Source organism: Xenopus tropicalis, chromosome 1, assembly GCF_000004195.4.
Source record: "Xenopus tropicalis strain Nigerian chromosome 1, UCB_Xtro_10.0, whole genome shotgun sequence".
Classification (NCBI taxonomy): Eukaryota; Metazoa; Chordata; class Amphibia; order Anura; family Pipidae; genus Xenopus; species Xenopus tropicalis.
In genome coordinates, this window is record NC_030677.2 from 111,168,695 (window position 1) to 111,189,707 (window position 21,013).

General features: G+C 38.3%; 1 protein-coding gene across 2 annotated transcripts in view; it reads left to right on the forward strand.

Annotated features, from left to right (window-relative positions):
• The first annotated feature begins 2,664 nt into the window (after positions 1–2,664).
• fcho1 (FFCH and mu domain containing endocytic adaptor 1) overlaps positions 2,665–21,013 on the forward strand; it is a 61,511-nt gene continuing 43,162 nt past the window's right edge. Inside the window, exons 1-3 of one of the 2 annotated variants that reach the window (XM_012953759.3) lie at positions 2,665–2,831; positions 7,463–7,528; positions 8,873–8,969. In XM_012953759.3, coding sequence (XP_012809213.1) covers positions 8,943–8,969 — 27 coding nt within the window. In that variant the 5' untranslated portion in view covers positions 2,665–2,831; positions 7,463–7,528; positions 8,873–8,942. 2 annotated transcript variants of the gene reach the window in all.

Here is a 21,013-nt window from a genome sequence, read left to right on the forward strand (position 1 = left end):
AAACAGCTTTAGAAGCTTTCTTGTTTTGCTTAAGATAGCAGCTGACATTTTAGGTAGCTTCCTTCCTGCAGTCTCTAGCCATTATAGCCAAGATCACACATTCCTAAGGGAGGGGGGAAGGAGTTCTTAGCATTCTGGTGTGAGGGGACAGAGGAGAGAACTGTGCAGAATTAAGACTGTTTCTGAGAGAGGAAGTGAGACACTGGAACATCATGTTTACAAAAAAAGAGACAAGAAATCCTGTGTTTCTTTTGATACTTTAAGTGCTTATGGCTGTATTTACATAGACCTTTCTGATAAAGATTACTTCGTTTTTACCTTTCCTTCTCCTTTAAGGCTCACCTGCAGGTGAGGAATTCATGCTGCTGAGTGTTATGGGAATATAACATCTGAAAAGTAAAATATTAAAAAACAAAGAAACCTAAAAAGAAAATACACATGCAGTCAATTCCTTCACAGTTAATTATATCAAATATCTAAAAACTCTCTTTTCAGGGATTTGTTAACTAAATTACCACTTCAAGGAATTTTTCAGTATTTTTTAATCCCTTATCTTATATGATCCATTATGCTCCAATAAAAAACATTTTGATACATCGTGTCTCTACTTTTTTCTCTATATTATTATGTTCCATAATAGGGTCTCTCAATTTACTTATTTGTTTCACCACTGTATTGTTTACCATATTGACATTCAGGCACTAAAATGTTAATAGACAGTAGAATGCACTCTGTCTGCTATTATACACCGTTTCTGTCATGATATCTGGAGTTACACCTAAGTGTCTCTGTAGTACTAAACTCCCTTTAAAGTGCCTCTATACTTACAATCTCTTTATAAGTAATTGTCATGTTTGATAGATTAAAAAGTCCATTTACTTATGTGCAATAGAAGGCAATAATGACTGTGCCAAAAATAAAACCATGAAAAACACTAGTTGATTAAACTGCAATCATCTGTCACTGTGTCACATACAGTATGCTTTCACCTATTACTGTATTCATGCTATGCTGCTTTGCACAGTTTTGGACAGGTTTGGATCCAGAATCATTTCTAAATCACACTACAATTTACTCCAATTTGTGTCGTGACCAAAGAACATTAATGAGTCCATTGGGGAAGAATGATTTGTATAAATGTATTCTTAGTGAATTCAATGGTAATAAGTTATATAAGTATAATAATATGACATTAATACATTGCTAATAACTACTTTTTAAATATTCTGTTCATTAGTGTGGTAATTTGCAGTGGTGCCAACAAAGCAGTTTTTGGAGCTCTAAGCTACCCCATCATTTCTCACAATAATATTCTATACATGGTCGTTAATTTATTGCTACCACCATGTCTTCAAACGTCTGTTATACTGCATCTTTCACAAAGCTTTGAAAGGCATAAAGGTTTTGCCGTGAGGAGGCAAACAGAATGGAGCTGTAACATCACAGAGGCGGGGCTATGACGATTGGTCGATCTCCTCGTCAATGTTACTGAGTCCTGCCGGTTTTACTAATTTGGAAAACTGGACAGGAGGTTTTGACCTGTGCAGCCCTTCCGAAAACCGGGCTGTCCGGGTCACAACCAGACATGTGGCAACCCTAGTAGCTGGATTGCTCGTTTGATATCTGTTATGTTATCACTTACTGTTGCTTAGGGGTCATTTATAAAGACTGGGCATTTGCACCTAAGTAGTAACCTATAGCAACCAATCAGTGATTAGCCTTTTTCAACCAGCTACAGGTAGAGCAACAAAATTGGTTGTTATGGGTTACAAGGGTCGGACTGGGGGGTGCAGGGCCCACCGAGGCTCCCGTCCCAGGGGTCCCTACAGGCACCCCCGCCGGCCGCATCCCCTAAACCCCCCCCCCCCCCGCAGGGTCCTCCATCCGACTACCTCCCCTGAGCATGCGTAAGGGAAGGAACGGTCGTGGCAGAGGGAGCGACAGCAAGGGTTGGGTCTGGGATTTTTCCAGGTGTCCCGGCGGCCCAGTCTGACCCTGTGGGTTACTGCCCAGGTGCAAATTTGCCCAGTCATTATAGATGACCCCCCCCTGTGTGTGATAACCAGGGCAAAGTTTATTCTATTTCTCACAAACAAGCCATAGCAGCCAATAAGTTGGAATGAAGTGGGGCCACTCATTGAAAACAAACATCTTATTGGTAGCTATAGGTGTTTAGTCAAGGGAAAATCTTGCAGCTGTTACAGAAAGTTCTCATAAACTTTCAACACGTTTTCACGTCTGCTGTACGCTTAATAGATGAGTAAAATCCGAAAGCCAAATACTGTTTCCACTAAGGAGTTTAGATCAATTATATAGACAGATATAGTATTGTGACCTCCAACCGCTACAGAAAATACGGGAGCCGTATCAAGACTATACTTTTAGATTAAGAATATTTGTTTTGACTATTACATCCCCTTCTTTATGAGTAAAAATTACACTTGGAGAATACGTACATAATTTTACGTATTCTATATTTCTCGCCAATCACCAAGCAGTACACTTTTACTACCTCGCCCAATCAGCGGCTAGTAGATCGCTAGCGCCTCCTCACGAATACCCCCGGCGATGGACAAGTTGGTGCACCAATGAACTCGGTTAGGGGCGGGGATATTTTTCTGTCTGCGCAGCGTGTGAAGATGCGAGGAGTTGCTATCGATTGGCCTTGGCTTGGCAAGTGGGTGGGAGAAATAGCGGCACCCTCCAACTGAGAGCAAGACAGGGGCGTGGCCATGGATAGCGGCTGAAGTGGTTACCCAGGGAGAGAGAGGGGGGAATGCGGTACCTGAGGGGGAGCAGCGGCGTTGTGAGGCCTGTGTGTGCGCCGACAGGTGAGCGGTAGAAGTCTGTGTGTGGAACGCATATGGGGTGGGTACCCAGAAGGAATCGGCGGAAGGTAGACTTACAAGGCTATAGCATCGGCAGGTGGGAAAGGTGCTTGTTAAAATGGGGAGCGAGGGATAAGGAAGGAACACTATGTACTCACGAGGTATGATGGGATTAAAGTCAACATGGCTACTTAAGGGAAAGTGGGTTGAGGTTAGAATTGCTGTGTGTGTGCATGTGAAAGGTGGTGCGGGGGCAGAGTTGTACACAAGTATATAAACTGTATACCTCCCTCAACAAAGGTTCTTTGATACCGATACATTGCATGCACGGATAACCAAGCGGGACGTACCTGCGCCCCTCAGCATGCTCTTCCTGAATCTCTAATGTATGTGCACCTGTGCTTGTGATACCTACACCCACAACCTCCTCGGCTCGTATCTCGGCTTTTTGTATGTGAGGGTTTCCTGGCATTGAAAATAATGACTTGCACTTAGCCAAGTGACTAAAAGCAGTGGGAGTGTAGGCAGCCACCCTCTCAGAAGCCATATCAGGGAAGTCTGGGCTTCTCTACACCACATCCTATTTACTGTGAGCCACCTTAGCATAGAACTTAAGTGTTCATTCCTCAGCAGTGCCTACCCAGAGTGGGTCCATCCCAGAGAGGTGTATGGGGCATACAATACATTGCATCCTCAGTACCAATGTGGGTATTGGAATGCTTCTACTTTACCTGTTCGGTAAACTGAATATTCTGTGGGTTATGTCATTTTTATTAGATTTCTGAGTTACACAAAGGAGGCTGCCTGGTCTTTCAGTAATGCTTCCTTTAGTGTTGGTAGCCCTTTTTGGAAAAGCGTTTACCAGCAGAATCTGGGACAAACTAATGTAGCATAGGAGCCAGCAGTGCCCTGTCAGCTCTAAAATATGTTGCCTAAAATATGCAGTTTCTTTCTTTCCTGTAGCTGTTAATTTCATGCACTTTTACTTGGCTTTTTCCTTTAACAATCTATAAAAAAAAAGCAGCTTTGGCTATTGAGCAGTTTGATGCTTGCCCCACAGGACTGTTCAGCCCATGGAAGTTTTTTTTTGATGCCACGCTATTTTTTCTTTCATCCTTTTCATCTGAGGCCTGCTAAGTTCTCTGTATACACTTCATATGGGTTACAGTAACTATCTAAACCTAAATGCAAAGCTCCTTCTTTTTCCTATTTTCTTCTCTAGGCATAGTAGAAATGTATCCTTGTCATTTTTAATCCTGCTTCTCTTTTCTCCTCCATATTTAGTTGATGTCTAAATACTGCTGCTTCCACCTATGGCCTGTGCTTGTGAACTGGGTCATAGGGCAACCGTTTTTTTGGTTTGGCTGCTCGACCATGATAACATCACATTAGAGTTTGACCAAACAGCTGGACAGGGTGTCCCACACATGTACCAAGGATAATGGGTATTTGGTGTGTTAGTTGTATTTTGTAGACTTTTGTGCTATGAGCCGTTGGGTTAATTGCTTGGTCTGTTTTGCACATAGGACATCAGTTTTTATAAGACTATAAGATAAAAAATTTTTTATTAAATAGAAAAGAAAACTTACTAAATAGAGGTGATTTTTTTTTATTTAGCAGACGTTATCAATGTAGTATGCCTCAGACAGGAAAAGAATATTGTAGCTTCAATTCATTAGTATAAATTTAGTTTAGTCTGGTAAAAAAGTGAATTATGGTTGATTCCTTAGTCATAAATCTCTATACTACATTTCCAACAAAGATCCTTTCCAGGCAAATTGCAGGAACTCTCCCCATTCAAATATCTATGAGTTAAAACCTAATTCACTTTTCTCAGCAGGTTCAGAAAAACTTCAATACCAGTTTCTGGGTCTAGAAGCTATATTGACTGCTTTTTTTCACTCCATGTCCATAATGCCATGAGTGGGTTACAGCGTTATTAGCAGCATAAGATAGTAAACTGTTATTGTTGGACCATACAGTTGTACAGCTTTTCTCATACCAGTGTATGCTACCCAAGGGGTCTGATGCACCTTTTTACCATTTATACTGTACAGCTTGCTGGGAGATTCTGCAGACAAATATTTGTTAGGAGTGTGAGACACATATTAATTTTAAGGTCTACTCCACTGAATTTTATTTTCATCATGAAAGAAAATATAATTCTGAGCACTTTTTCATATACATTAATTGAATATTTCCAGTGGTTTTATTTGTAAATTGGTTTCGCGTTTGAAAGCAGTATTTGTTTATCTGCTTTGGTCCTCTGTCTGACTCCAGGTCTTTTAATGAACTGCTTCTGCTACATTGTTTCAGGAGTGTGTTCCAGGTATGTGGGAATATAAACAGTCAGACAGATACTGCTTTCAATAGCTATTCCATTTACAATTAACTTAAAAATTAAAGTTTAATGGAAAGTTGCTTAGAATGACATTTCCATTCATTATGGTGAAAACAGGCTATAGGTGGAGGACCCCTTAAATAAGAAACATGGCACCTTTCAGTTTACTTTGTACTCCTTTCTGAACTGAATCAGAAATTATGGATTGCAATACTTTTTAGTTCTGATAGCATCCAGTTCTACATCAACACCAATAAACACACTACACTACACTGATAATATACTTATGTAATATCTCTTCACTGTCTCTTCCATTAGGTCATGAGCACACAAAGCTATTTTGCCCTTTGAGAAAATTTGCGCCTGGGCAGCAACCTAAGATAATCAATCAAAATTTAGCTTTCATTGTTTTACCTGTATTGCACTAATCACAGATCAGAAATCAGTGTTTTGGGGAAGTGATGCTTTTTTCCTTCTCCAGAGCAATTAGTTGTTTTGATGCCAAAACATTGTTCTTTGGATTACCACCCAGAAATGAGCATAATGTCCTGTGATCATAAACGTCTGCTTTGCTACTCTCTTTTCCCCTCTGGATTTACTCTTTTCCTCTGTTGATAGAAGCATTCATGTCTACTCATTATTGTATATTTCTTTTTATTATAACAGTAATACTCATTATTTCATTGTTTCACTGTCATATAGCCCTTCAAAGGCCTCAGCTCCTGTGAACTGTGACTTATATATTGACTATTTTTTGCATAGATATATATGTATTTATAATTTTATGGTTTCACTAGTTGATCTATGTATATGTCTGTGTATGTAGCACCTTTCTTACAGTACTTTACTTGTGCACAGCCCATATCAAGAGTGTTATGTAAAATGGCTTTTAGCCCTGATAGTGATGCTGTTGTCCTCCTTTCTATTCCCCATTACCGCTTTCTCTATTACTGTCACTTCTTTCTTTTAGGCTGTCACCCTGTCAGAATGCTTTTTTTCATTCCCTCCCACACATCTTTCACGGGAAATCCAGGCATCTTTCAGGGACTTGGCTAGTAGCTGCACTGCCATTTTTTGTTTTCCTGCCTTTTTCTTTTCTTTTTCTAAAAATTTACCAGAAAATATATATACATACAATCTTTAGTTTTATATTTTTTTAAAAAATGTTGATGCTGTTTTGTGTATTTTTCCCTGTAACTTTCTCTAGGTTATATATTGTAAATGCAGACAAGCAAGGCCCCCTCATTGTATTCTGTATAAATAGATTTTTATATGTACCATGCTAAAGTATAATGTAAAGTATTAGTTGTAAATGTCAGTCAGCACTACTGGTTTTATATGGCTTAGTAGATTATGTTTTGTTGTAGTGCAGGAAGTAACCCATTGCAACTAATAAGCACTTAACGTTTCAAGAAATCTGTTGGAATCTATTAATAGGCCAGGACAAGCCTGTACGGGCTACACAGTCTCTTTTTGATGCATTACCTGCCTGTGCGTAAGGAGCCCTAAGGGTAGATTTTTAGAGCATTTTATAGGGATTGGTATACAGGTGTGGTACCTATTATCCAGAATGCTTGGGACCTGGGGTTTGGCAGATAAGTGATTTCTCCATAATTTAGATATCCATATTATAAGTCTACTAAAAAATCATTTAAACATTAAACCCAGTAGGGTAGTTTCTTCTCTAGTAAGGACTTATAGCTCAGCTGAGATCAAGTACAAAGTACTGTTTTAATTATAACAAAGAAAAAGGAAATATTTATAAAAAATGTAATTATTTTTAAGTGGAGTCTATGGGAGATGGTGTTCCTGAAATTTTAGCTTTCTGAATAACAGGTTTCTAGATAATGGATCCCATGCCTGTACTAGGTTTTTTGTCAAAATGAATATAATAAGCTATGTTAATGTGGTTTCCTGTGACAGATTTGTCTGTACTGGGAAAGGCATAGTGATGACAGTTGATTACAAGTTTGGATTGATGTGGGCAGAGATATGAGTGGACTAAACAAGGTTAGGCTAAAATTATAGCATGATTTTGTTATTATAACATAATAAAAAAACAACTGTGTTAGCCCAGGAGAAGTAGAATATATTTGGAAAATACAGATGAGTGTGAGTGTTTTAATGATTTTAATTAGAGTATTAAATGGTCAAAATGCTGACTATAAAGTTTATATTTTACACTGTTAAAGAAAAAAAAACATGGGGGAAGCCAGAGCAGTCACACCTGTATGCATAAAGCCAGGAAAGCTTTTGTGTCACTGAAATTTAATCCCGCAGTGTCTTCTTGCAGTGATACTTCCTTCTCCTTTGCAATTGGAGGATGCTGATAAAGAAACTGCATAGACATCCGTACACTGTGAGTACCTGTAATTCTCTTCTGAATGACCCGTGTCATATGCAGGCTTAGATGACTTGACTGTCAGTGCCACTCCCTATCTAACTACAGTCATCATTAAACAGGTGTTTTCACCTGCTTTTGGTGTTTCTCTCTATTCTTGAACCCATCATTTCTTCTTTCTTGCTATATCCGCTTCCACTCTTCTTTATTACAACATGACAGTGTTGTTGTACTTTGTGTTTCTTCCTCTTTATATTAAAGGAGAAGGAAAGGCTAAATCACTGGGGGGTGACTAATCGCTTACAGTACCTGATACCCCTGACCGGTATTCCTGTTAGGAGAGAACTGCACCGGCCTGGGGTATATGCAAATGAGTGTTCCTCTTCCCTTTATCTTCGGAATCCTAGGATCGACGCATGCGCAATTGAGTGAAAAAGGAAGGTTTTTTTGTCAGTTGGATTTTCACTCTCCTTAACACACGCCCGCATACACCCCGGCCAGTGCAGTTTTCTCCTAACGGGAGCAGTGGCTGGGGGTTTCCTGTAAGCGATTAAAAGTCACTGAACCCCCCCCCCCCCCCCCAGTGATGATGCCTTTTCTTCTCCTTTAAAACCTGTACAATTTAAAGGTCTAAATACAAGTGTATTTTACTGTAGTGTGTCTTTTGTACACCTTTCCTCCATCTGTTAGACTCTGTAATGGAACCACTTTTCAATGGTTCTTTATTTTTTTTTTTTTATCTTTTATTCTGCCTCTTTCCAGCTTTCAAATGGGGGTCACTGACCCCAGCAGCTAAAAACTATTGCTCTGTGAGGTTACAATTTTGTTATTACTACTCATTATTACTTATCTTTCTATTCAGCCACTCTGCTATTCATGTATCAGTCACTCTCTCAAACCACTCCCTAGTTACTAAGATAAATTGGACCCTAGTAACCAGATAACTGCTGAAATTCCAAACTGGAGAGCTGCAGAACAAAAAGTAAAACAATACAAAAAAAAAACAAAACTATGAAGACCAATTGCAAATGTTATCAGAATATCACTCTCAACATCATACTTTAAGTTAACCCAAAGGCAAACAACCCCTTTAACAGTGAACACGATGAACCAGTGTGTGTAAAAATTCTTTTACTCTTTCGTTTTTCTCCCCCTTTGCTTACTTTTATTTGTGTCATTCCGAATGTTCTCTTCTTCTTCATACTCTTCAGTATCTTTTCCCTATTTCAAGTATCTCCTCTGTTCTTCATTTGGCTCATTCCCTCCTCCCCCTCCTTTTCTTTTCCTGTTTCACCCTCCTCTTTCAAATATGAATACCCATACAGTTCTCCTGGTGTCATTCACTTATTCTGATCCCCATAGCTCTGTGACTGCTGACTGACCTACTCTGGCTGTACTGGTGGCTTCGTTGCCTGTTCCTTACGGATACAACATGTCTTATTTTGGAGAACACTTCTGGGTAAGAAAAAATGTGCTGTTACCTTATACTTTCCAAAACTTTCCTTTCTTTATCTACTGTTTTTTTTTTTTGTTGTTTTTACTCTCCAACCAATATATTACGTTAATCTCCCACTTCAAGTTCCTCAATAAGAGGATTTCTTTTCTTTTTTTTCCACTTCCAACAAGTTTTGTATGCATGTATATTTTTAATTTATATATAGAGCTACTTATGCACGCAGCCCTTTTCAGCAGATCAATAAATTGATAGAACAAACAGGAGTCGGTACAATAAGAAAAACAAATACAAAGTACAGTTACATTAAAGATTAAAAGCTAAGTGTCAACGAGACAAGTAGAAAGAAGGTCCACTTGCTCATAGAGCTTCCAATCTAAGTGCATTTAGTGTTTTAACTGATTGTGTTATCATGTACCATAGGACATGTTATACTTCTAAAATGCAACTTATGACTTATAATGCATGGGTATTATATATAAATAAGTTAACAATATTTGTATGTATGTATAAGCTCCCCCACACTCTTACTCAGAGCAGTAGTCTGTTATTTATATACCTCCTGCATACGCCTCTGTAATCTCTTGTCAAGTGTAACAGCTTTGGGGGGTGAGCTGTGGGTGGAGTGAGAACAGCAATCTGTTTCTTTGTAAAATATTCCACATTTATTTTGAAGGGGTCTTTTGTTGGTATACAGCAATATTAAAATAATTTTAAAATATAAATGCATGCGCACATGCAAATATAACATATTTCTCCTAATGCCCAAAGTGTTGTTTTTTTTAATTTTATTATATATTATTATATATATTGTATTCTTATTCAGCAATTTAACTGCTGTGGTACCTGTGTGACCTCTTTGTTCAGAAAGATTTTTAATCTGTGAAATACTACATTAACAGTGATATGTAGAATAAGATGCACTAATATCACAACACATCTGGGTCATAATACATATGAATCTGGAAATGTACATTAAAAGACATAAATCTTGCTTACCCTATTACAATACTTAATTGGTGGTTCAACTTCTTAACTACCATATTCTCCCATATTCTTTTAAACAGGAGCCTTTGCTCTCTCCCACCCAGTTCCATAATGTAGTGAACATTACATATAATTTGATTTTCTACATCCTGCAACTCCAGATGCCTCCGGGACTAAATGTCATCAATGTGCGCAACTTAATTTCTGAAGGCTAATTTATTCCTAGTCTGTAAGCGAAATTCATTATTGTAGCTTGGTTTTAAGTTAACCCATTTGGTAAATTGTGGTTAATTCTGTTCGTATATCTGTTTTTTTTCTTGTGCTGTTGACTTCTTTTACATCCATTTTTTTAGGTAAAGGGCACACTGTAAGATTTGTGATATTTTTCCTGCTGTGTTTTTTAATAGCCCAGACATGCAGCCAAAATGCCCCAAATATGTCCTTAATTGTTTTCTATGAGAAAGGGCTTTATCAAAACTTGCCGGTCAAGTCTCAATTTACACCTGGGTTGTAAGTAGTAAGGTGATGAGTATCAGTTAGAATTTCTGATGGAAAATGACCGATCTATTGCCCACTTAAAGCAGGTGGGTGCATTATTAGCATCTACCATATACAGATATGCATCTTTTCTAAGATGCTGATTTTTTTTTTTTTAACTTTGTTTTTAAGACAGAAATAGTTTTCATGCGCATAAAATTTCACAAAATTATCATGGTTTATATTAAGAATATAAAAATGTTTCCATACAATCATATCAGTGAGGGGAAACATGGCTACTTTTGACATATTTACTTTTGCACCTTCTCACACTAGATCAATACAGTCATGGCATCTGTTAACCAGAAAGCTACAAAGTATAAGTGCCAACTTAAGCAATCATATCTTTTTTTAAGATTTCCCTTTTACATGTAATAAGTAGACTGTACCTTATACTTAATGGTAAACTAACCTGTCATAATCCATGTTGGTAACAAAACATCCTATTGAGTTTTTTAAATTTTTAATATTTTTTTTAAATAAGCTTTAGGCTGATGCCACACTAAAGCTGGCAATACACTCACCGATGATATCGTAGCAAACCTTGTTTCATACGATATGCGGTGCGTGTGGCGGCTCGATGAGGTGACCGATATTACAAAAGGCTGTGGATATCGGTCGACTTGTAGATTGGCCAGGTTAAAAGATTGAAATCTACGTTCAGGGCTGAATTGGCAGAAGGAGGTAAAATTTCTATTGTTTCTACCTCCCTGAATGTCGGTGGAGAGTGGGAACAATCCACTGACCATTGGTTGCCTGAAAGATCGAAACTGCTACGTGTATGGCCACCTTAAGTGGATTCAGCACGTAACTACTCAAGAATCAGGTTGCAGAAAATTGGTACAAGTTCTCTACATCTATCTATCGAGATGTGTGGGGATGCATATTAATCTGTTTTGATTTTATAGCTCTGTGTCTTATGCTTTATTATTTTGAGAAGCGCCATATGTTATTTTGGGGATAATGTGGGTGTGTGCTGATCTCGGCCTTGTTGACATTCAGAAAGAGATTTCAGTAACCAGGGGCAACCAGTCGTTCCTGGCAACAGGGCTGGTGAGACCCAGACTGGCACACAGGCCCATTCTGTGCCATAGGGCAGTAGACAAGCTGGCATTGTTACTAGCCAGTGGGCAGCAGTGCCATCTGACATCCTAACAGTGTCTCTCTGCAGGTGTCCTACATGTAGCAGCTGTGTGAATCTTCTGTTCTATGCCTATCTAAGGATGTTTGCTGCTGCCTTTCATTCAATCCTAATTTTCCTGTCTCTTGCTTTCTCAATTCAGTGGAACATCATATATGCTACAAACACTCTTTATATATCACTTCTCATTTACTCTAGTGATGACATTGCTTTTGCATGCTCGGTGACATTTATTGTGGTAAAATAGCACATCATAATCGGAATGAAGGATGGAACTTAAAATTGTTATACTTGTAAAAAATAATATAATATATATGTAAAAGTGCTAAACAGCAGAATGTTGCAAATATACATTTTTGTTAACCAATAATGTCAATGAATGAATGTATTTTTGTGCCTGTGTGTGTAGTTCTTTGGTATGTGTGCCGCAGAGAAGCCTGCACTGCTGCCCTCTATGATTATAGCTGTCAATATGCTGAAGATAAAATCTGTTTTTATATGTGGCAAAAGGGCAAGGCTACTCAGCACCTGTTCCCCTTATTTCCTGTTTGTGCTTATCGTTGCTTCTTTATAAAGCAGATCTGAAATCTTCATGCATATTGCCACTTTGAATCTAATTTTGCTAAAATCCTTGGTGTGACAGAGCTGGATTATGTAGATAGAGCTGCAAACCTGTAATGTAGCAAGTGCTTCACCTTGCAAATGGACTCGTCTGACTACGATGTATGCATTTGTGCTAACTTGGCTGTATTTTAAGTCAAACCTAAAATGATAAATTACTGTACTCCCTATTCATGCTTTAAAAAATGCTTATACAGGTATAGGACCCATTATGCAGAATGCTCTGGACCAAGGGTATTCCGGATAAGGGGTCTTTACATAATTTGGATTTCCATACCTTGTCTACTAATAAATCAATAAAACATTAATTAAACCCAATAGAATTGTTTTGCATCCATTTAGGATTAATTATATCTTACTTGGAATCAATTAAAAGGTACGTTTTATTATTACAGAGAAAAAAGGAATCCGTTTTAAAATTCTGAATTATTTTATTAAAATGGAGTCTATGAGAGACGGGCTTTGCATAATTCGGAGCTTTCTGGATAATGGGTTTCCGGATAAGGGATCCTGTTACTACTTTTTGCAACCTTGTAACAAAACAGATAATTTAAGTAAGTTAGAAACAGGTTTTTGTAAAAAAAAAAAAAAAACCAACACCTTCATGGCATTGCTCACAATGAGTAATATAAGAAACTTAATTTAAATTTGGGCTGAAAATGATTGTTTTTGGAGCTCCTGTAGACCATGTATAGTCGCTGTGTTTATCTAAAATAGTGGAGTGGTAGGTATGGCAACACACAAAATAGGTTTTGGGTAGCAAGTCAAGCCACAGTTCAGCCTTCACACAGAGAAATATTATAAAGCAGTTTGTTGTCCACTGATCTGCTGGTTTCCTACCCACAAGATGAGGATTGGCTGGCATCCTGCAGGGCTGAGTGCTGTCCGTTTTCCCAAACAGCCTGGGAAGGCAGCCAGTGAAAGTGGAATGTGTGGCTAGTACTAGTAAGATTTTTGGAGAGTTTGTATAATGTACATAAAAAATGTTTCTTCTTTGCACTGTATGTTCCCTTTAAGTTACAATGGTGGAACTGAGCACTAAATTATTAGAGAAGCAGCCAAGATAGAAATAGTCCCCATTCTGAGGTTGTGAATAGTGTTTTCTTGGCTATCAGCTGAAACCAATGGTTAGCTATAGATCTCCGGGAATGTCAAATTTACAGAAACGTTTATTTCTACTATATTGTGTAGATTTATGTATGTGTATAGTCAAAGGTATTTGGACACTTGCCTGCCCTACTTTTTTATTTCCAAACCATTTGTGTTAATATGAAGTTGGTCCTCCCTTTTGATGCTATACTAACATCTTCTTTTGTGGGAGGTCTTTCATTAATGTTGTTGATGGGAGGTGCTTGTGCTTCAGAGGTCATGTGCCAGCACCTTCCTCAGTGTTCCAATTAATCCCACAGCTGTTCTGTTTGGTTGACGTCGGGGTTCTCTGCAAGCCAGTCAGTTTTTCCCACCTCACTACATCTCTTCTTTTGTATCTTCATACGTTCCTGGCTGACTCCATACGTTCCTGGCCGACTCCATACAGTCCTCCCAACTGCTTGGTTGCACCCCCCACTACTACTGCCGTTTCCCACCTCAAACCTTTCTGCCTTGCTGCTCCTTTTATTTGGTATGCCATCCCTGATTCCCTCCGGAGAGAATCCTCCCATAGTCTTTTCAGAACGAAACTCAAACTCAAAGACTACCTCTTGAGGCACTCGCACAGCACCTGATCTAGCACTTATATCGCAGTGTCACCCACTGTAACCTGCAGCGCTAATATCCTCCTATTTCTGTCTTTAGGTTACCCTCCCGTTTAGATTGTAAGCTCTACAAGGCAGGGACCTCCATCCTCTTGTCTCTGATTCTTAACTTATTGCAACTGTACCTTGTATTTATTATCATACGTTGTATTTATGTATTATTGTAATAACCCCCGTATTAATTTATTGTTCTACTGTACAGCTATATAAATAAATATACATTCATAGATCTCAGCAAACCCATTCTGTACAGATTTGTATACTGTAGCAGCAAGGTGTGCTTTTATTGGAAATAGGGGCCCAAGCCCAAATCATGGAAAACAGCCTTTGACATGATTGCCTCCTTTAGCACCTATACCATAATATCCAGATTTTCTGAAAGCTGGGAGTAGCATAATTAATCCTATATTCAATAGTGGGCACTTCGACTATTCTGTCACTCTTTGACCTTCAAGTGACATAAACAACAGAAGAACATTAGAAACATGCCTACAGAAGTCTAATAACATACATAATCTATTTTATTTTTTTGAATGCATGTGCAATATAGGAAAATTACTGTAAAATTGGTTATCATATATATTATTTTCCAATTTAAGGATGCTCCTCTTTTTTTTACTCCACTGCAATGAGAAATTGTCAGCTAAACTAAAATGATTTAAATTAAAAATGTAAATTTAATCCATGTTTTTGAAGCTTAGCAATACTGTTATTGTTGTCAAATAACTTAAAGAAATTTTTGAATTAAAGGAACAGTAACACCAAAAAAATATATATAAATGTATAATATATTGTGAGAGATACAAGCAGTAAGAACACTGTTTCCACCATTGCTAAAGGTGAGATACATGTAGCACCAGGGAAAATACCTGGTTTTGCAGCAGCTAATGCTGTTTTCATGCAAGTGGATTAGGAAAAGCCATATAAGTGAGTCCTGGAGTAAATGGAGGGTTAATAGGATAGGTCCTCCATTCCATACTCCAGTTTAGTATGTTGATTTGGCCTGCTGTAAGTAGCTGCCTGATTAGGCTGCAGGTGAGCAGCATATGCAAGAGCTGTGGAATTGCACAGAGAGGTTAAGTGATAGGTGATTGGCGTGTAAGGTTGGGGACTCAGAGGGGTTCACTCTCAGAACGGGGCACAGGGCAGGAAGGCTGCCTGCCTGTGTTAGGAACTGCCAGAGGTGCTGGGGTGCCACCTGCCACTGCAAGGAGCAGAGGGAGAGCGGTAACCAAGTGAGGAGTCATCCAGAGAATTGCCAGGAGTCACAGAGAAAGATCTCAGAGCAGAGCACAGGGCAGGAAGGTTGCCTGACTGTGTGAGGAACTCCCAGAGGGGCTGGGGGTGCCACCTGCCACTGCAAGAAGCAGAGGGACCCGTGACCACGTGTTTGAGTGCCGAAACGCTGAGGCTTGGTGAGAAGCCTAAGTGTGCCAGAAGCTGGTATCCCAGGAGGGGAGAGACAGCAGGGCTGAGTGAGTAGCCCAGAGTGTTAGAGTCACTGTGGATGTGTGAAAGCCATTGGGGATGGTGAGAAACCCGGGAAAAAGGTTCCAGTGTGAGAGTTACCCTGGAAGGTGAGAGCTCTGAAGCAGGGACAAATCATAACCATGTTTGATGAACTGTTTATGAACTGACTTTTATGTTTATGTTGGGCGGAGTTTACCCCAAATAAACCTGTGTTTGTGAGAAAGAAACATGTCACGTGTTGTGTCCCTGTCTCTTATGCTCCAGATCCTCCGCATGCCTGCCTACCATTGCTAATTCCCCCAAAATTACATGTACAGGCAGTCAGCATGTCACAATATATAATATCTAAAATTCTTTGAAAAAGCAAACACACCAGTTATACCAGTGCTGGCCAGCATTGCATTATAATTAATTACTTTTTTGGTGTTACATAATACATATTGGGCCAGATTCAATTCAGTGAAAGATTTAGCACCTAAAAACATATACTGTAGATGAGGTTCAATTTAGAAAAACTTGAACTTTGGGCTGCTTTAATACACATCTCCCCAATATCCTTGCTTAGTACCTAATTTAACTTCTTCTGACAGCTTTACCTGGCTGAAAGCAAAGATGTAGCCAATAAATAATTTATCACTCGGAGTACACAGCATGTATTTATATGTCGGCAATTGTCTGTCAGAATAGAAAACTTACTTGAAAAAGTACAAAGTGCCAGTATTTTTGCCATGACTATATTGTGACTTAACAAAGTATATATGTTGTGTTCTAATTTCTCTCCTTGCACAGTGCTCATAATTCAGGAATATCCATGCTAGGACACTGCTAAAAAGGATAAATTGATTTATTTGGGTGAAATAGTATAAAAACATATTTTGTGTTTGCTGTAGATATTTGGAGGGTCCAGCTTTAAATTAATTTCAGTCTTCAGTCGATCTTCATTCTCTTTTTTACCTAGAGTATATTTATTTATTTATAGAGTATATTTATATCCACAATTTTGAAACGGTGCCAATAATTTTGTCCAGCCCATTTTTGGAGTTTTGTGTGACATTATGTCCAATTTGTTTTTTTTTCCTCCCTTTTTTTGTTCTGTTCCAATACACACAAAGGGAATAAACATGTTACTGCAATACTTTTCTGTGAGAAATACCTGATTTTCTGGAACAATTTCTGGGGTGCCAACAATTTGGGCCATGACTGTATATACCCAGTGATTTACCTAGTTGTTAAACCAAGTATAAAGGCATCCAGCATGCACCATGCTTTTTAAGCATAATTTTTTAGGCCTGGTAAACAGTATTCTCTGTAGTAGATAGTATTCTCTGGCTAGCTTGCTTTTGAATGGAGAATTGGATGTTTGTTTATTAATATTAATGGCAGTGGTTGAAATAATATCCATTCTCAATGTAGATGCAACCGTTGGACAAAACCTGCATCAGATGACTTTTGTGGTTTAGTCTGCTTTTTCAGTTTATGTGGATGTTGCTGTTCAAATGATTGCAAGCTCAGGAAGTCTTTTGCAAGGCATGTGCATGTGAATGGCATTATTGTGCTCTATAGATACACATCTACGACAAGCAGTATTTAGGTATAGAATTATTTGTTACATCCTCCAGGTGTACGTCAAAGAAGAACACATCACCATACGGTTCTGCATAATGCAGATGGGTCTGCATTATGATTTACTGTGTTTAACCCAATACACAGAGCTACCAAGGTCTCCTGAAACCAACTATTAAAATACAAACAGAAAAGAGAAACAAATTGTGTTCCACTTGTCACATCCTACAACCCACATCTAAAAGGCCTTAGAAAAATAGCCTCTCCTCAGACAGTGCCAATTCCTGGCACACTAGAGGAATACTACTGTATGTGCATGGCCACTACACTTGCTCATCCAGCAATGTGGTTTATGCAATAACATGCACAATATGCCCAACACGAGGTATTTAAAGCTGGCCATACTCTCACCGATGATATTGTACAATATTCAGTGCGTGTATGGCGACTCGACGAGGCAACAGATATCGCAGAAGGCTGTGGATATTGGTTGACTCGTTGATTGGCCAGGTTAAAAGATTTTGATCGGACGCCATTGAAGGCGCCCCAGCAAGATTTATGTTCAGGGCTGAATCACCAGAAGGAGGTAGAATTTCTATTGTTTCTACCTCCATATCTGACGATTCAGCCCTAAATATGAAATTGCTACATGTATGGCCACCTTAAAGGAACAGTAACACCAAAATATGAAAGTGTTTTAAAGTAATTAAAATGTAATGTACTGTTGCCCTGCACTGGTAAAAGTGGTGTATTTGCTACAGAACGCTCCTATAGTCTATATATAAATAAGCTGCTGTGTAGCCATGGGGGCAGCCATTCAAGCTGGAAAAAAGGAGAAAAGGCACAGGTTACATAGCAGATAACAAATAAACTGTGTAGAATGCAATGGCATTTTATCTGTTATCTGCTACACAGCAGCTTTGCTTATATAAACTATAATAGTCTTTCTGAGGCAAACACACCAGTTATACCAGTGCAGGGTAACAGTGCATCATATTGTAACTACTTTAATATGCTTTCATATTTTGATGTTACTGTTCCTTTAAGAGTCTGGAGATGGTTGAATTTAGGCCATGGTTTTATGGCTAATTACCTAGACTAGAAACCTATGCACTGGTTTTGTTTTTTTGTTCAAAAAAAAATTAAAAATCTGTGGAGACAACAAACTATTACAGTAATCTATAATCGATTTCACACCTTAGGTCTAATTCATGCCTGGTCTGGACTCCTTTGCATAACCCACCTCCCCATATGTCTGTTGCTGCTTGCAATACAAATTATGCTTGTGTTTTTCCCTTTGTTCCTCAGTTTTTTTGTGTACAAAATGTGGTATATACAGTATGTCAGAGCCAATATAGCTTCCTTTTAATCAGCTTTGAAGAAGGAACTGAAATGTTCTGAAAACTTTCTGTGATTATCATCCTAGTTAGTCTGTAAAAGTATGCTTCATATCAAAAGTTCAACCCTAAAAATTTTTCAGCTGGCTAACAAGGTGGAAATATTTTTATCTGGATCCACTATGTTTAACCCAAGAAACAGTTCCAGCACAGGGTGATTCATACATTAAAAAAAAAAAAAGGCTGTATCAGTAATTTAGACCAGCAGTACTTTACTAACAATGGTGAGCTGCAGCCTTTAAAAAGATTCTGAGACATGAATGTGGTTCATCAATGGTACAGATGCCTTGTTGTATTTGGAGCAGTTATTCAAGTTCAGGACTGTGAAGCACTCATTTTTCTTATGTCCCATGATCCACCCCAAATTTGTACTGCATGTGTACATTCCTCATCAGATCCATGTAACTCGCTTTACGGACAAATCTTTCTTGCAGAAGTTTATTTTTGTGGAGGAGTGTGATAGACCATAATATTTTAAAGTACGCATTTATCTTGTTCGTAAGTTATTATAGAGATCTCCTAGCATTGCATTGTATTAAAAAAAAAATATATATAATATATGTATATATTAAAAAAAAAAAAAAGTCTAATTCAGTCTCTGGGGACAGAAGGGGATTTCCGCTAACTGAAGCAGCCTGTAGCACCCAACAGCATGTTCTGTACTTCCTGTACGTCTGTACTTTGACTCTTGCTCTATTACGTTCTAATAAGCATTATGAAACATAATTTTGCTCTAATTCTACCAGATCTCACTAAGTAGAGCAGTCCTTACCACTGCAGAACATTGCGTTGAATTCATTTTTAGTACTGGTAAATCTTAATACACCGTTTTTATGGTTAAGCTGTTACCTTTTGGATTTTGCATCTTCAAATTTTCTTTTGGGCTACAAACATGGTAAGATTTGTGCTGAGAATATATGAATGGAAGACTAAACTTGATTTTTTTTTTTCTTCAAATATATGTATATAATTTTATACATGGCACACACATGCATGTAGAATTTTTTTTGTACTGTATATGCAATGTTTATGAAATGGTCACTTTTATACTTTTATTTTGAACTGTCAAAATCTAGCTTGGTATACTATTATCAGTTATTAGAACTTTATCTATCTTTGCAACAGAAATTAGAGGTCTCCATGTAAAATCTGTTGATTTATTTAGTGAAAGAAAATGTAATTATCAACAGGAAACAGTTGTCCAATTTTCAGGTGGCTTACAACATTGTTTCAGAAAACAGAGCTTGTCGCATCATTTACAAAAAAAAATTGTGTGTATATGTGTGTGTGTGTGTGTGCGTAATATATATATACACATATATATACACATATATATACACATATATATACACACATATATACACAGAAAAAGACAGAGCACACCCTAATAATAATCAACTGCCCCGGGTGCTTGCAAAAAACATGTATAAAGCAAGACAGTGAGCCGAACACACAGGGACTTAGTTAGAAGACAAAAATTTTTTATTAATGATTTTTTTCATTAATAAAAATTTTTTGTCTGTGTGTGCAGCTCACTGTCTTGCTTTATACATGTTTACAGTCATACACATACAGTCATGGGCGAAATTGTTGGCACCCCAGAAATTTTTCCAGAAAATCAAGTATTTCTCACAGAAAAGTATTGCAGTAACACATGTTTTGCTATACACATGTTTATTCCCTTTGTGTGTATTGGAACAGAACAAAAAAGGGAGGAAAATAAGCATATTGGATATAATGTCCCACAAAACTCCAAAAATGGGCTGGACAAAATCTGTATGTGTGTGCCACACTAAGCATGGACAACAGAAAGAGGAGAAGAGAACTGTTTGAGGACTTGAAAACCAAAATTGTGGAAAAATATCAACAATCTCAATGTTACAAGTCCATCTCCAAAGATCTAGATTTGCCTTTCTCCACAGTGCGCAATATTATCAAGAAGTTTGCAACCCATGGCACTGTAGCTAATGTTCCTAGGCGTGGACGGAAGAGAAAAATTGATGAAAGGTTGCAACGCAGGATAGTGGATAAGCAGCCCCAAACAAGTTCCAAAGATATTCAAGCTGTCCTGCAGGCTCTGGGAGCAACAGTGTCAGCGCGAACTATCCATCAACATTTAAATGAAATGAAACGCTAGACTACAGTTTGCCTAAATGTACTTGAGTAAGCCACAATCCTTCGGGGAAAACATTTTGTGGACAGATGAGACCAAGGTAGAGCTTTTTGGCAAAGCACATCATTCTACTGTTTACTGAAAACGGAACACAGTACCTACAGTGAAATATGGTGGAGGTTCAATGATGTTTTGGGGTTGTTTTGCTGCCTCTGGCACTGGGTGCCTTGAATGTGTGCAAGGCATCATGAAATCTGAGGATTACCAAGGATTTTGGCTCGCACTGTAGAGCCCAGTGTCAGAAAGCTGGGTTTGCGTCTGAGATCTTCGGTCTTCCAGCAGGACAATGACCCCAAACATACGTCAAAAAGTCCAGATTGAACATCTGTGGAGAGATCTTAAAATTGCTGTTGGGAAAAGGCACCCTTCCAATAAGAGAGACCTGGAGCAATTTGCAAAGGAAGAGT